The sequence below is a fragment of the Panthera uncia genome, assembly GCF_023721935.1.
Source record: "Panthera uncia isolate 11264 chromosome C1 unlocalized genomic scaffold, Puncia_PCG_1.0 HiC_scaffold_3, whole genome shotgun sequence".
NCBI classification, from domain to species: domain Eukaryota; kingdom Metazoa; phylum Chordata; class Mammalia; order Carnivora; family Felidae; genus Panthera; species Panthera uncia.
Window position 1 is genome coordinate 72,103,945 of NW_026057584.1, and position 15,513 is coordinate 72,119,457.

Here is a 15,513-nt window from a genome sequence, read left to right on the forward strand (position 1 = left end):
GATAACTAAAATATGAACACATAATTTTATATTTGTATTTAAAAATTTTTATTAATCTTATTTGTATGCTTTATGTCTTACTAAACATACCAATATACACAAACGTTAAGGGTCAGAGATGAAAAGATTCACAAGCACACAATTTATCAGCCTAATATTTTTTAAATCCATAGCAACAATTAGCCTGAAAGGAGAAACAACAGGCAGTACTCTTTCACCAAGAAGGATTTCTTGGCCATGAGTAATAGAAGATACTGAAAAGTAGAACAATGATGATGTTAGAAATAACTTAAGAGACAAGTTACGGTGGGTACATTCCTATGCAAGAGTAAACAAAGCAAGCTTAAAAATGTAAGTAATAGAAGTTATTTTATGGTAGGCTGTACTAGAATATGTAATTAACAAGAAGGAAATCCACAAATAGGATAAGTAGTGATTTCACCACTTCATTCTTATAGCAATAATTTTATAGTAATGATGTTTTTACATAGCTTAAGAGGCTATTTAAACAGAAAACAGTAATTCTGATTAAACATGCTTTTTTTCCAACAATACACTGGTTTTGAATTTATTATGTGAATACACTAAATTATTTCATATGGTAATTATTCTTTATAGCAGTTTTACAGAGTTGTAGAAAACCTCAAGGTCAACTGGAGACATTTTTAAAAGCTACTTAAATGTTATCCTTTAGAAATATTTCTTATTTGAAAAAATCAATGCCAGGCTTTCAAAGCCAATTAGCTTTACCAAGTAATTAGTAATTAACTGTATCTACATATGAGAACTCAAATTTCTAAAGGCAGCATACTAGCTTTTGCTACAGAAACTTACCAATGCCACATAAAACATTTCAAGCACAGGACTGAAGGATAATCAATATTGCAAGAGGCTTCTCAAATTAGAATAAATTGACATTTTTGGTGTCAAATTCAGAAAGGCAAGTTAACAGTGACAACACTAACAGAATCATTTGCTGCATCCAGGACAACTTAATAAGGCATGTAACTTGAAGGCATGTAAAACGATAGAGCCATCAGCCCTGTACCTGGTGCTGGCGATACTCGGGGATTCTGCTCCAAGCCTACATCTTTCTAGCTGACTGGCAACGATCTGCCTTTCCACTTCCAGTTCTCGGGTGAGTCGTTGAAACTGAAGCTCCTGTGATTCAAGGAAATAAAAGGTATATAAGGTGCCAAGACAGATATGTGAATTAATGTGTGTCACAGGAAACATAGGAACATATCCATAACAGAGCACTGTATACAGTGTGGCTTTGTGAAATTAAGAGTTTTGGATGGAATTGTGGGCCTAGATAACATACTGATTTGTACCTGTTTCAAATTTAAAGGCACTAGAATGTTAGCCTTTGTTAGGAATGGGAAACATGTGGATATTTATCTGCTTTTTTGTTCTTTTTGTTGTTGTTAACAGTTTTAAAGGTTTATTTTGAGAGACAGCAATGGGGGAGGGGAAGAGAGACACAACCCCAAGCAGGCTCAGTGCTGTTAGCACAGAGCCCGACTCAGAACTTGAAATCACGAACCGTGAGATCATGACCTGAGCGGATATCCAGAGTCGGACACTTACCAACCATAGCCACCCAGACACCCCTGGTTTGTGTGTTCTTCTAATTGAGGTTTGCAAACAGTATTTCTGTTACAGTACTATATTAAATGTAAGGTCTGCAGAGTCCATACTTGATGTATCTACATCAGGTGCCCACCTACCAACGTAAGCTCTTCAGCCTCAAGAGCAATTTTTATATCCTTCATTCTATATTGAAAAAATGTAAATTCCCATAGGAGAATCACTTTTTCATGTTTGATACAGAGCCTTTTAATTGTTAGGGAAAAAAATCATTCCAATCCCACAGAAAAAAATCTTGCTATATTTATCTGCAATATAAGCAAGAAAAATTTTCTATTGTTACAAACGAATTCATGTGTCACTGTGTGAAGGGCAGAAAAAAAATGAAGCCTGAAACATAATACGGAACTTAAAACTGTATTTAGAAGTTTGGAAAGACTGTCTACAGATATTATATTATTCATTCTATGCTGCATTATGAAGGCAAGGAAGTTCTATCATAGAAGATGCTTTAATTTCATTTGTGCTTATCTCACTGTTACCTTGACAAGATTTTAATAAACAGGAAGCATGCCATGCTATAAAACATCTATAGATCAAATCAAGTATACTCCAAAGGCTTTAAGCCACAAATAACATCTCCAATAACACCTCAAGCTCCCCTGTGCCATATTATCTCCTTATAAGTCTACTCAAAGCAAATGCTGAACTCAAAATAATTTAATTGGGCAATGACTGCTAGTTCAAAATACCAGGTATATGAAGCCTAAGCCTAGAAACTAATCAGAAATAAAGCCACCTTAAATATTATTTATGAAAATATGTACATATCTGTTTGCCATGCAAAAATTTAAAACAATTTAACTGAAAAATGTTAGCGCCCCGTGGATTCAGGCAATCATGCTATTACTTGACAGCCCTGGCTTTGTAAATTCTACAAACTACTCTTACTGCAATTTTTAAAAATACAGTCCCTGAACTCTTTACTGCTTTGTGATATGGAGAATACTTTTCTAATGAGCCTAGTTGGTGTGGGTATATAAGGCAGGGCCTGAATGAATAATAATAGTTGGCTCAATAATGCTATAGAACATGATCAAAGTGGGAAGATACCTATCTCTGCTCAACATTTCCTAGACCTCTGTCAGCTTAGCAACAAAAGACCTGATAGATAGTAACAACATTCAGTATCAAGCTAAGATAACTGATTTTAAGGACAAATAGTATTATACTTATCTCACACTTGGTTTTTCTTTGCCCTTAAATAACAGCACATTTCTTGTGACACACTTGCAATCTTTTAACTATTTTACTCAGTTGTTTATTATACCTCTTATCCCAGAAGATTGGTTGCTTGTATCAAGCTGGGCCAGCAAGGACCATCTGTGAATCCAAAAAATATTCCCAGAGCCATCACATTAACTTTGTGTTCTGAGTTCAGTGGCTACTAGGGATGGAGGGCTGTAGTGTTTTCTTCATTTTGGGATGGCCAAAAGTTACCAGGGTAGAATTGAAGTATGTTTCACATTACAACATAAAAAAAAAAAATCTTCATTCATACAAGAAAATTCCAATTCAGTGGATTTTTATCATGTTTGAGGTTGCCTATGACCTTTTGAGCATTCTTTCAAGGAAATGGTTGGGATATTTCCCACTTCAAGGCAGAAAGTTGGAAGTTACTGTCCCATCATTCCTTCCCTCAGAAGCAGAGAGGGTGACTTTGGCTCTGCCAAGAAGATGTTACACTGTGACTCAGATGCTGAAACTAAGACTTTTACTTATTTTTTAAAATTTTTTATTTATTTTTGACAGAGAGAGAGAGAGGGAGAGGGAGAAGGAGAGGGAGAGGAGAAGAATCCCAAGCAGGCTCTATGCTGTCAGCATGGAGCCTGATGCAGGGCTCGATCTCACGAACCATGAGATCATGACCTGAGCCAAAATCAAGAGTGGACACTCAACCGAGCCACCCAAGCGCCCCTGAAACTAAGACTTTGACATCAGAAAACACAAAGCTTATTTTCTCTCTCTTTCACTTTCTTGCTGCAACCTCTGCGACAGGTGTCAAGGTCAAGCTCCCAATACAGAAATGACCTCCCCCAAAACTGCTATGTTTATGCCAGGTGGCAATGTCAGTGGTTTTTTTTTTTTTTTTTTTTTTAACCAATTTGTGGTACAGATCGAGACACTGTTTCTGGAAGTTAAATCTCAAGGCTTGTTCTCCAGCCCTTGCAACAAATATGGGAATTCACAAATACACGCTTAATTTAAATGCCTTTTTCTGCATAATCAGCCTTGTCAGTCTGTTTTTTGCAACTAGAAATCTTGACTGAAGCACCTACAGAAACCATTTACAGTAGTCGAGTTGCTAGCTAAACCTATGTACCCATGAAGTAGCTACATTCTTCATTTAAAAGTTGGGTAATTCCTTCAACCTTCATACAGACTGAGTAATGTCCACATTATATCCCTAGTGGCCATGGACCTATAATATTGAACATCACCAGCTGCCTTTATCAAAACCATTCTGCCCAGTATTTGCTCACACTTCTCATTAGGAGGATGTCATTAAAGCCCTGAAAACAGATTATCAGGAAGCTATAAAACATGAAATTTGTAGAGGTTACCTAATACCTGTGAATATTTACAAGCAAAAATATATGCCTTGTTGCAAAAGTATTCATATTACCCCTACAGAATATAAATCGAACACCCATAAGGGACTGCCACCAAGATGGGTGAGCAGGATATAAATATTTGACAGTTCTGTCTCTACCAACTTCTTAGACTGCCTGATGAGGAAGTTATTATTACAGTCATATAAAAATACATTTGATCATTTCTAAAATAACACTCATTAATATGATTACACAGAGATACCACCTACAAATTAAAAATTTTGTATTTTATCCTCTAAACTGACATTGTGGAGGGTAACACTTAAATCAGTATCCAAAACTGGGCATCTGAATTATAAGGGGACCCTATATTTGTTCTCCTTTGAGAAGACAAGGAAAGCAATGTTAAAAGCATTTGCCAATGATTTAGCATATGACAGTTTCCTCTTAAATTCTGGCAAACAAGACCATAAACAAACCCAGAAAGTCAAGGCTACTAATCTGCTATAAAATGGAGTCTACAGGTGTTTGAAACCTTTTCTTTATGTTTACCTCCTCTCTCTCAGGTAAATACACCAATAAATATTCTCTGAGAGTGAGCCAAGGGAATAGAAGAAAAACTTCATTTTCATGCTTTATATGGTGGACAGAGCTGGGCAGGAAGCCTGAGGAAGGACTTGTTGCGCGGCTGTCAGCCACTTCAGGGGTGCCTCAGTGGCAGAGAACATCCTTGCCCAAGGGCACGCCCTTCTGGGTGGTTGCAGCCAACCACTGATTGAGGTGGGAGTATAAAGGTGGAGCCCAGATTTGCTTCAGGGCTCCCCAGGGGCTGGGCCAGCCTGCTGAGTATTTGAACTTCCCCTCTGCCCCCAAGTGTTGATGTGTAATAGATACTGTGTGGCCCAAACTCCATCTCCGTGAGAACCCGACCTGAGACAGTATTGTTTTTTGGCCTCCTTTTATATAAAGATAGAAATTTTCTCTCACTCTTAATTTTTAAATTCTGTGAGACACTTTGTACAGAAAAAGTATAAACAATAACAGTGAAATCTGGAGAACCCGACCCAGCTGTAGCAAATCTTAATGTTTTACTACATTTCCTTCAGGTTTTTTGATAAATAAAATATTACAGATACATTGAAATCCTGGTTTCTTTCTCATGGATCCTATTTCTCTCCCTCCTTTCCTCCCTCTTCAGAAGAAACCATTCACCTGAATTTGGTGTTTAATAATCACGTGACCAATTTATATTCCAGTCAGCAGTGTATGAGTTTCTACACATTCTCTCTCCCGGGCATCAGTTTGCATTTGGGGGCTTAAATCCCCCCTCCCTTTTTGATAATCTGATAAATATGGGCAGCTACTTTGCATGTGTTTTAATTTGTATTTCCCCCCGATAACCAACATCTTTTCATATGTTTATTGGCCATTCAGATTTGGAAAACCATAGGCATCATGAATTCTCAGGGGGGAGAATTTTCCCTACTTCCAATACCCACGCTCGTCCTCTTGTGTGGGACAGGTGTCTTATTACCCGCCTACTAAGGTAGTTTGGTCAAGTTTTGGCTTTGGGCAAGGGACTTCCCATTTGACTCCCCACCTTAAGGATCCCTCATTTGACAAGTAGCTTGTAGCTGTCAAGTGACATGCTGAAGATCATCTAGGTTTGGCAAGTACCTTCAAGGTGAAAGCCAGTTTTACTTACTACTTACTTAGCTTAAGATTCCCACTTTCATTTTAGTTTTGGTTTCTGTGGATTCTTTACTTCCCTTCCAGCTTAGTCCTGCTTTTACAAAAAACAATGTGAATATTTTACTCAGCTTATCTTAGTTTCCTTCAGGGAAAAGACTGGTTAGGGTAAGCCAGGAATGAAGAGTCTTAACAGATTTTTCATATTTTCTCTTAATTTCTCTCAGTTATATTCAGGGGAAATTTCTTAGTATTACTTTCAATTCGCTATTTCTCTATGTGCCCTGTTAAGGGTTTATCTCATCTATTTTAATGACAATATTTTCCATTGCTGAAACTTCTACTTGGTTCTTTATCACACCCACCTGTTCCTGCTGCTCACTGAGAGTGAAATCTTTCTCCCTTCTTATTTAGGTTTACCTTTCTTTACCTAAACTCCCAGGCACTTCGGTCCTAAATTGGTGATTCGGTGTTCCTTTCAAAGGGAAACACTACAGATCCTGCACATGTAGTCACGAGGCTATTGTCTACTTCCTCTGGTTTCCAGAAGCCCCAGGAAGCCTTCTACTCTCATCTCCTTTAATAAGCAGGAAGAGCTCCACCTTAGCTTCAAGGATTCTGGTGTTGGCACTGAAAACAGGGCATACTTTATTTTCCTGTGGCCTTTTTAAAATCCTCACTGATGGCCCGTGGTGACAGATCTCCTGACCCTTTCTAACTGTGCCCTATGGAAGCCTTACTCCAGTTTGCAAATTCTCTCCTTATAAACTCTTCATTATTTACTCAGAATATTCTCTGTCTCTGGGTTACTAAGAAGACTCTACAGACTGTATGTGAAATGTAGTTCTTTCCTGAAAATAGTGCTTTTGCTGACCTCTCTCTCTGGCAAACACTATACATTCTTCACAGTCCATACCTGAAGTACCCAAAAGTCTTGGCTCCTCACTACCTCTACTTACTAGCATAAAGTTGTTTGTAATATTCCTCATGGTCCTCATGCTGGTAGGATCAGTAATTACATTCCCTCTTACATTCCTGATATTAGTACGTTTTTTTCCCCCCTTAATTGATAAAAACCATGATTCCTCCAAATATGTACAAAAGCTCATTGTGCTTTCAGGCTCATGCAATCCAACTAGAGTTGCCCACTTCCATCACTACTATCTATATTTACTTCTAGTTATTCTATCTGATTTACTGCTTCAGGGGTACCTACAGTAGTTATTACTGCCGTGATAATGACAAGAGCGAGCAGTGGGCATCACAGCAGGCCATTAGCCATGATGCCCTCAAATTCCTGTCCCCACACTCAACTAATCTTCAATCTCTTCCAGGCTGAGTGGAGGGAGTGGCCCCTTCCTGACTATCCCTAGCCTCTCCACGCCCTCTGGCCTCCTCTGGGATTTGCTTTTTTCCTGACTCTGAAGAGTTTCCTCTCAGTTTAATGTTCAAATCTTTCTCATTGGAAAGCACCTACTTGGTCTCAGGACTCCTTAATCTTTGTCTCCTTCCCTTTGACCTATACTACCTTTTTGGTAAATATTTTTCTTTAAGTTGACTTGTTTTTTAAAACACAGTATCTCAGACATTAAAATAATTAAAATCCTGGTTTCTAATGCTTTTTACAATTCTAATATAAACTCAAGTACATAGTAATTTTTAAAGATGTTCATCTGTGTACTAAAAATCATTTCACATCAGCAGAGCACGTGGAACACAGCAGGAGTCAACATGTCTTTCCGTGCCTATAAATCTCAGCAGGAAAGTACTGAGTACTGGTTACGCTGAAGGAAAAAAAACCCTGATAAATGGTTATTATGTGATGCAATCAGTGGTTAAGCAAGAAAGCATTTTTATTTCAATCATTTTTGCTTAAAAACCTTCCCCCAAAATGTATATTTCTGTCTCAGCGTGCTGAAAGAGTTTTATATCACTAAGAGACCAATTATCACCAAATAATAATATGTTAAAATTTTAAAGTACAGAAATTTGTGCTGGATATGTCCTGCTCTCAGGATATACATACTATAGCATTTTTTTCCCTCATGTTCAAAATATGAACAAATTATGGTCATGATCATATCTTTGGGGGTCTTCAGCCAGGCCTAGGGATCCTTTTTAAAAGTGATTACTTAAGAGCAAATAAGAAATCCTCAAAAACATCCTAAATGCCATTCTTTAATCTAGGCTGGTACTAAACCAAAGCAGCCATATTGTCAAATGGTTCTTTAACTTCTCAGCCTCAAAATAACCAGTCAGTAATGTAAAGGAGATTAAATGTCCTGACTTCCTATCATGGTTAAATAACTGACAGGGGTGCCTGGGTGGCTCAGTCAATTGAGCGTCAACTCTTGGTTTCTGCTCAGGTCATGATATCACGGTTCGTGAGATGGAGCCCCAAGTTAGGCTCTGCACTGAGAGGGTGGAGGCTGCTTGGGACTCTCTTTCTCTCTCTGCCCCTCCTGGATTTGTGCATGTGCACACGTGCGTGCTCTCTCTCTCAAAATAAATCAATAAACATTAAAAAAAAACCCAACCTTACAAATCATTATTAGGTCTCCTTGGCAATCCCTAAACCATCCATAATTAATTGTAGAAGTGCCAGGCATATCATGGCCATCTCTTTTGTACTGGCTAGTTCCCTTTGTCAAAAGGAAATTCAAAATTAAAAAGATTTAAACAACTAACACTGACTTTCTCACTGTGTTCTGAGAACATCAGTGTCCCACGAAATATGCCCTGAAAGGAAGAGGTTCCAGGTCAACTAGATTTGGGAAATGCTGCCCAGAAGATTCCAATTCTTGGGGATTCTCGGCAACACTTAGATTTTAAAAGATCTAAGACGTCTACTGATAGGAAATCAGCTTACCTTTGTAAAACCTAGCAACTTTGATTTACTGAGACTAAGCACACTTTTTCAAGGAACAACTATTAACATCTCAAGAAACAATATTGTCTTGCAAAACACAACTTAGGCAATACTGAAAAATAAAGCTCATTTATTGTATTTAGGGATGGTTTAAGAAAGGGGTATTTAACTTATATTCTACGTTAGAAACATATACAGGAAAACAACATTTTAATTACTTTTGTCCAGAAAGAATATTTACAAAAGGCAGGGCACCACAAAGGGTTAACCTTCAAATGGAAACTGTTGACCTCCTCCCACTCTGAAGATAAGAAGGGTATGAATGATTAGGGCACCTCTGCAGGGCTAGCCGCCCTACACTATATAGCCACAGCTTCTTGCATTTAGATATTGTTTGAGATAAAAGGAAAATACAAGATACAATTACCAGCCTGATTTTTTGTTATACTAGCTAACATTCCAAGGATGAGCAATGTTAAGATCTTATTGTTTTATCCTCCTATCAAACCACACAGGATTATACCAGCTTCTAGCTTTGATCTCTTAGCTTTCAGTTTTAATGAAGCAGAGAGAAAGCAGGGGAAGTTTACCAGATGCTCTAAATTTTTATTCTAAAGCTCAGGCTCTTATCTGTAACTCTGTCACCAAAGCTCCTTTATTAGAAGTAAAAATAAAGGGAGAAAGGTATTCAATACAATGTACGAGGAAAGCGTTTTGCCTAGAACCAGATGCAGATGACAACATCAAGGTAAACAGGTAAAAGTCCAAGCATTTTTATAGTACCACTGATTGCTTTTAAAAAACTGTCCCTTTAATGGTAACTCCTTGCCAGTGGTTCTTCTTCAGTCTCTCACCTGGCAATCTGACCAGAACACAGGTCCATCCACACCTGTGATATACAAATTATCTCTAATCAGATCCAATGTTTGGCTAAGTGGCTGTACCAGCAGACACATCCTCCACCCTGCGACACCTCCCCCTTTCTCCTGTGTTTACTATTTCTCCACTGCCATGGTTTTCAAAGTGTTTGCCCTGAATCAGCAGCATTAGCGTCAACACTACCTGGAAACTTCTTTGAATCAGAAGGGGTGGAGTCCAGCCACCTGTGCTTGAACAAGTCCTCCAGGAGATTCTTGTGCATGCAGAAGTTCAAGGACTAGCATGCTAATGAAGTCACCCTTCCCTTCTCACCCAGGCTCAAACCGCAAGTGTTTTCACCATTTCCCTCCTTTCTCTTACTCCCCACACCTCTCATGGTAAATGCTTTCCGAAATCGGTTGCTCTAGCTCTCTAACATGGACTGAATCCATTCCCTTCCTCACCATTCCTGCCATTTCCCCTAATTCAGGCTCACATTAACTCTGGACTACTGCAGTACCCCTCCCTCAGTCTTTCCCCACCGGGGTGGTCAGGGACCTTGCCTCTGCTTTCACGTTTCTTCCAGCCATGTCTGTCAAAGGCACAATTCTAGTCAATAATTTCTATCCTATACTGGCGGCTCTCTGGGCTGCAGAGTCTCTGCTAAGTGCTGTAAATGCACTACTTGGTTAACTCCCCCAATCAACCAGCAAGGAAGTCAGGGTTACCCTCACTCCATACAGGGATGACTTGCCTAAGGTAATTCAAAGCCAGGATCTGAAATCACATCAGCCTGACTCTGCGTAGTGCTAACCATTGTGCACCATGCCCTTCCCACCCCATCCACAATAGAACTTATGAAGTCAGCTCAGCTGTTTTTTAAGACCCAAGGTAGTGTGTGTGCCTCCCCAAATACCTTTTCTTGGTTTCCTGTCACTCTCCTTCAGGCACCTAAACTGAACTATTTATGGTTTTCTATGCACACCACTCAAAGCTTTTTCTCATGTTGTTCCATCCACCTGAAATATTACCTTTCCATGAACACCTACAGTCCTTTATCTAGCCCTTGGGCAAAGAGCTTGGCCCACTACATGTACTCAATACTAAGCTGGACTCTATTTCATTAATCTCAGCATCCTTCTAGCTCCCTGCAAAAGCAAAACAATAAAACCCTGCTAATTCATTCAGGGTGAATTTTATATAGCATATTTTATTTGTATGTTACAATTGATAGCATAAACTTTTAAACTGATTCCTGAGTATTTGTACCAGAGAAAGGCATAATATATTATGGCTGATCCTTTTTTAGGGTCTTAAAACATTTCAGATGTAATAATGATCATATCCTTGCAATGCAGGTAATCAATGGTGCAAATTAATGTTCTACTTTTATTTAATTTTTTTTTTAATGTTTATTTATTTTTGAGACAGAGAGAGACAGAGCATGAACGGGGGAGGGTCAGAGAGAGGGAGACACAGAATCTGAAACAGGCTTCAGGCTCTGAGCTGTCAGCACAGAGCCCGACGCGGGGCTCGAACTCAGAGACTGCGAGATCATGACCTGAGCCGAAGTCGGCTGCTTAACCGACTGAGCCACCCAGGCGCCCCGTTCTACTTTTATTTAAAGTCAAAGGGAGATGCGGAGGCAGACCTGGGACTAGAATCTCGTTTCCCACAATTTTGTTGATTGCTCTGTTAACAAATTAGTTCTATCAGGAATTTCCTATTATTCATGGTGACATGGGTAAAATAAGGTTTTATTTTTTAAAACAATGTGTGCATAATTTCAGTGACACGGTGGTTTATAGCCATTAATATGACTTACTCCATGCCACTGCTTACCTCCTCCCCCACAATTACTTATACCTGGTTTTTGGAAAGAAAGAAAGAGAGAAAGTGGGGGAAGGGCAGAGAGAGAATTCCCAAGCAGTCTCCTCGCTGTCAGCACAGAGCCCGGTGTGGGGTTGGAACTCACCAACAGTGAGATCGTGACCTGAGCCGAAGTTGGCCACTTAACCCACTGGGCCATCCGGGAGCCCCTACTTACACCTGTTTCCACCGGCTGAATTCTCTGATCTCTCAGGCTTCATGCTCTGCCTCAGAGAAAATGAGGAGTTTCCCAGTGGCAACATGCCATTTTAAAAATCCTGCCCACCAGTCTACTGACATTTTAAGTCATTGAACTAGCAATGCCTTGTTTTATTTTCATTTACTTCCTCCCCTAAAAAAAGGCAGAATGAATGTGTGTGTGTGTGTGTGTGTGTGTAAATAGAAATAATTCTAGTTGTTTTCTTTTAGTTGAGGTTTTACTAATGCTTAAAAATACATATACGTGAAGAAGTCCTAGTAGTAAAGGAAATATGGAGGAAGGACTACAACACAGAAAATGGACACCTGAGCCAGTATCAGTTGCAGTTGTCAATAACTGCTGCTGTCGTTTCTCTAACAAGGTAGTTCTCTGGTAGAATTAAATGTCAAACTTCTCCAAAGAAGACATCCAGATGGCCAACCAACATATGAAAAAATGCTCAACATCACTCATCATCAGGGAAATATAAATCAAAACCACAATGAGATACCAACTCACACCTGTCAGAATGGCTAACGTTAACAACTCAGGCAACAACAGATGTTGGCGAGGATACGGAGAAAGAGGATCTCTTTTGCATTGTTGGTGGGAATGTAAGCTGGTGAAGCCACTCTGGAAAACAGTATGGAAGTTCCTCAAAAAACTAAAAATAGAACTACCCTACAACCCAGCAATTGCACTACTAGGCATTTATCCACGAGATACAGGTGTGCTGTTTCGAAGGCACACATGCACTCCCATGTTTATAGCAGCACTATCAACAATAGCCAAAGTATGGAAAGAGCCCAAATGTCCACTGATGGATGAATGGATAAAGAAGATGTGGTGTGTGTGTGTGCGCGCGCACACACACGCACACACGCACACACACACACACACACACACACACACACACACACACAGGAGTATTACTCGGCAATCAAAAAGAATGAAATCTTGCCATTTGCAACTACGTGTATGGAACTCGAGGGTATTATGCTAAGCAAAATTAGAGAAAGAGAAGTATCATATGACTTCACTCATATGAGGACTTTAAGAGACAAAACAGATGAACATAAGGGAAGGGGAAGCAAAAATAATGTAAGAACAGGGAGGGGGGACAAAACAGAAGAGACTCATAAATATGGAGAACAAACTGAGGGTTATGGGAGGGGATGTGGGGGGGGGTGGGCTAAATGGGTAAGGGGCACTAAGGAATCTACTCCTGAAATCATTGTTAAACTATATGCTAACTAATTTGGATGTAAATTTAAAAAAATAAAAAATAAGTTAAAAAGAATTAAATGTCGGGGCGCCTGGGTGGCTCAGGCGGTTAAGCGTCCGACTTCGGCTCAGGTCATGATCTCGCAGTCCGTGAGTTCGAGCCCCGTGTCGGGCTCTGTGCTGACAGCTCGGAGACTGGAGCCTGTTTCAGATTCTGTATCTCCCTCTCTCTGACCCTCCCCCATTCATGCTCTGTCTCTCTCTGTCTCAAAAATAAATAAAGGTTAAAAAAAAAAATTAAAAAAAAAAAGAATTAAATGTCAAAAACATAAGGAAGTTTTTCTTTAAAATGTAATACCTTGGAAATTTTATTACTCATTACTTTAAAATTCATTAAGAAATTATGAAAAATAAGTGACAACAATTTATCTGGTTTTGTAGTATATAAATATTTCAAAATTAATGAGCTCAATGATGCATGTCACGTAATGTTAGATGCTTATTTGAGAGTTAATTGACTGCACAGTAGATGATGATAATGCAAATAAATCATTATTTGCTGAAATGGAAAAGTGGGAAGAATAAATGACCAATCTTCCACTTCCTCCATGTGGACTAGTTACTATAAGCATAGCATAAACCATAAAAATGGTAGCAGAAACAAAATCAAGCCTAAATTTAATCTTCCTTTCTTCAGTAGGTCTAATAAATAGCATTAGAGAATAAGTCTAATTTAAAAAATGATTAATTTAAGATTTGGTTAGTAACTTAATGAAACGTAATGGGGAAAGGAAACAAATACCAACTAGTACAGGTAGATCTTTTCTTATGACGGTCCTTTTTCAATTACTAAACTTAGTTTACAGTTGTTCTTTCTGTTTTGCAGATATTTTATGGCTACAGTGTATGGGGAATTAGTAGAACTGGAATGCACATTGATCAGTTGGGCCCTAGACAATTAAATGGTTCCTTGTGAAGGCTTGTTACCTGGCTCAAGAGGCATGAGGTGTTCAACTTTGTCTTCTGAACTTCTTAATTTTACATTTTATCTTTATGGCTTCATTAACATTATCTTTCCTTTCTAAACCTCCAGAAATTGTCCTGGGATTCTTGAGAAATAAGGTTAAGACAATCAATGTATTATTGATAACCATAGGATATATCTAACCTACAAAGAGCACTAAAGCCTGAGGACAGAACTGGGGCATGTCTAGCAATAGGCTGAGTCCAACTTCAGTATGTCTGCATCCAAACTCCCACCCACTGAAGTCTTCAGGTCCACTGTGTGCCACTCTGTGTTGTTCCATAACGTCTGTCTGTCTCTGTCTCTCCTGCTTTCTCCTGACATCCTGCTCCTTCCACCGGTTAGCTATCTATAAGAGCAATTTTCATTTCCTCTTTGTTACTCTTAGTAGTTGTATTTCCTCCACTTATCTAAAAGAGCAGACAGTATGCTGTTGCTTTTTACTTGTGTGATCTATATGACTTTTATTAGAAAAAAAGGAAAAACAAAAGATAAAAAAGAGACATTTTTAGAAAAACAAAAGTGTCAGGTTTGAACATGCTATTTTTATTGTACAGATTAATACATCTGTCTGAAAGAATCTCTATTTTAATTTTTAAAATATTTTTAAGTAGGCTCCACGCCCAATGTAGGGCTTGAACTCATGACTCCAAGATCAAGAGCCACATGCTCTACCCACTGAGCCAGCCAGGTGCACTGAAAAGAATCTTTAAATTACATTTAGAATTCTTTTTCTCTTACATATAATATATATTCATCAAGAAATATATCTGCTTATGCTTAGAACAGGTACAATCTGATATTAAATGTCTTTCTTATTTCTTGCTAAATCATAACACTGATAATAAAAGTGGGCACCAATGAATGAATGCCAACTGTGGGTCTGGCACTCTACATATATTTTCTCTAATCCTTAGTACAGGCCATGGAGTTGAGCAATCTTAGGGTGGGAGAGGAAAAATAAATGACCTGTTCAAGGTCATATAATTAGTAAGTGAAGAGCTAGGAATGGAATTCTAAATTCTTGCTTCTGCCATTACAGGAAGCTGAAAACACCGAGGTCTCATTTTCTATTCCTGAAGGTTATATTTAGAACTGTAATAGATTTTACTGCTTCAAAACTTTCTTCCCAAATCAAATAAAGCCCTGGAATGTAATAAGAATTAAAGAGCCAGATGCCGGTATATATGGGAACTTACTAATTATGACAAAGGTAGAATTTCATTCAATGAGAAAAAAAACTCCTGGTATAATTAATGAAAACGAAGTTAGATTAGTATCTCAAGCCACACACACATCCACACACACACACGTTCTATAATCAATGTAGAAAAAAACCCCAAATATGTGAAAAGATGAACTAAGAGAATATGTCTATAACCTTAGGATGACAGAGACATCCCTAAGATAAGAAATCCCGAAATTGTAAGGGATAAGACAGCCATATGTAACTACATAAAAACAAACGTTCATCTGCCAAAAGATATGCAAAGTCAAATGACCAGAAAAGCGAAATATTTGTAACATAATATGAGCAAAGAGTATCAAACAAAACAAGTGGTCAAAGATCCAATAT

The 15,513-nt window shown here is 38.5% G+C and overlaps 1 protein-coding gene across 8 annotated transcripts in view; it reads right to left on the minus strand.

Annotated features, from left to right (window-relative positions):
- The window catches only part of PKP4 (plakophilin 4), a 237,356-nt gene that overhangs the window by 101,713 nt on the left and 120,130 nt on the right, over positions 1 to 15,513 (minus strand). For all 8 annotated transcript variants that reach the window (XM_049615607.1, XM_049615606.1, XM_049615605.1 and 5 more), the window contains exon 3: positions 1,049 to 1,161. In XM_049615607.1, coding sequence (XP_049471564.1) covers positions 1,049 to 1,161 — 113 coding nt within the window. The remainder of the gene's footprint in view (positions 1 to 1,048; positions 1,162 to 15,513) is intronic.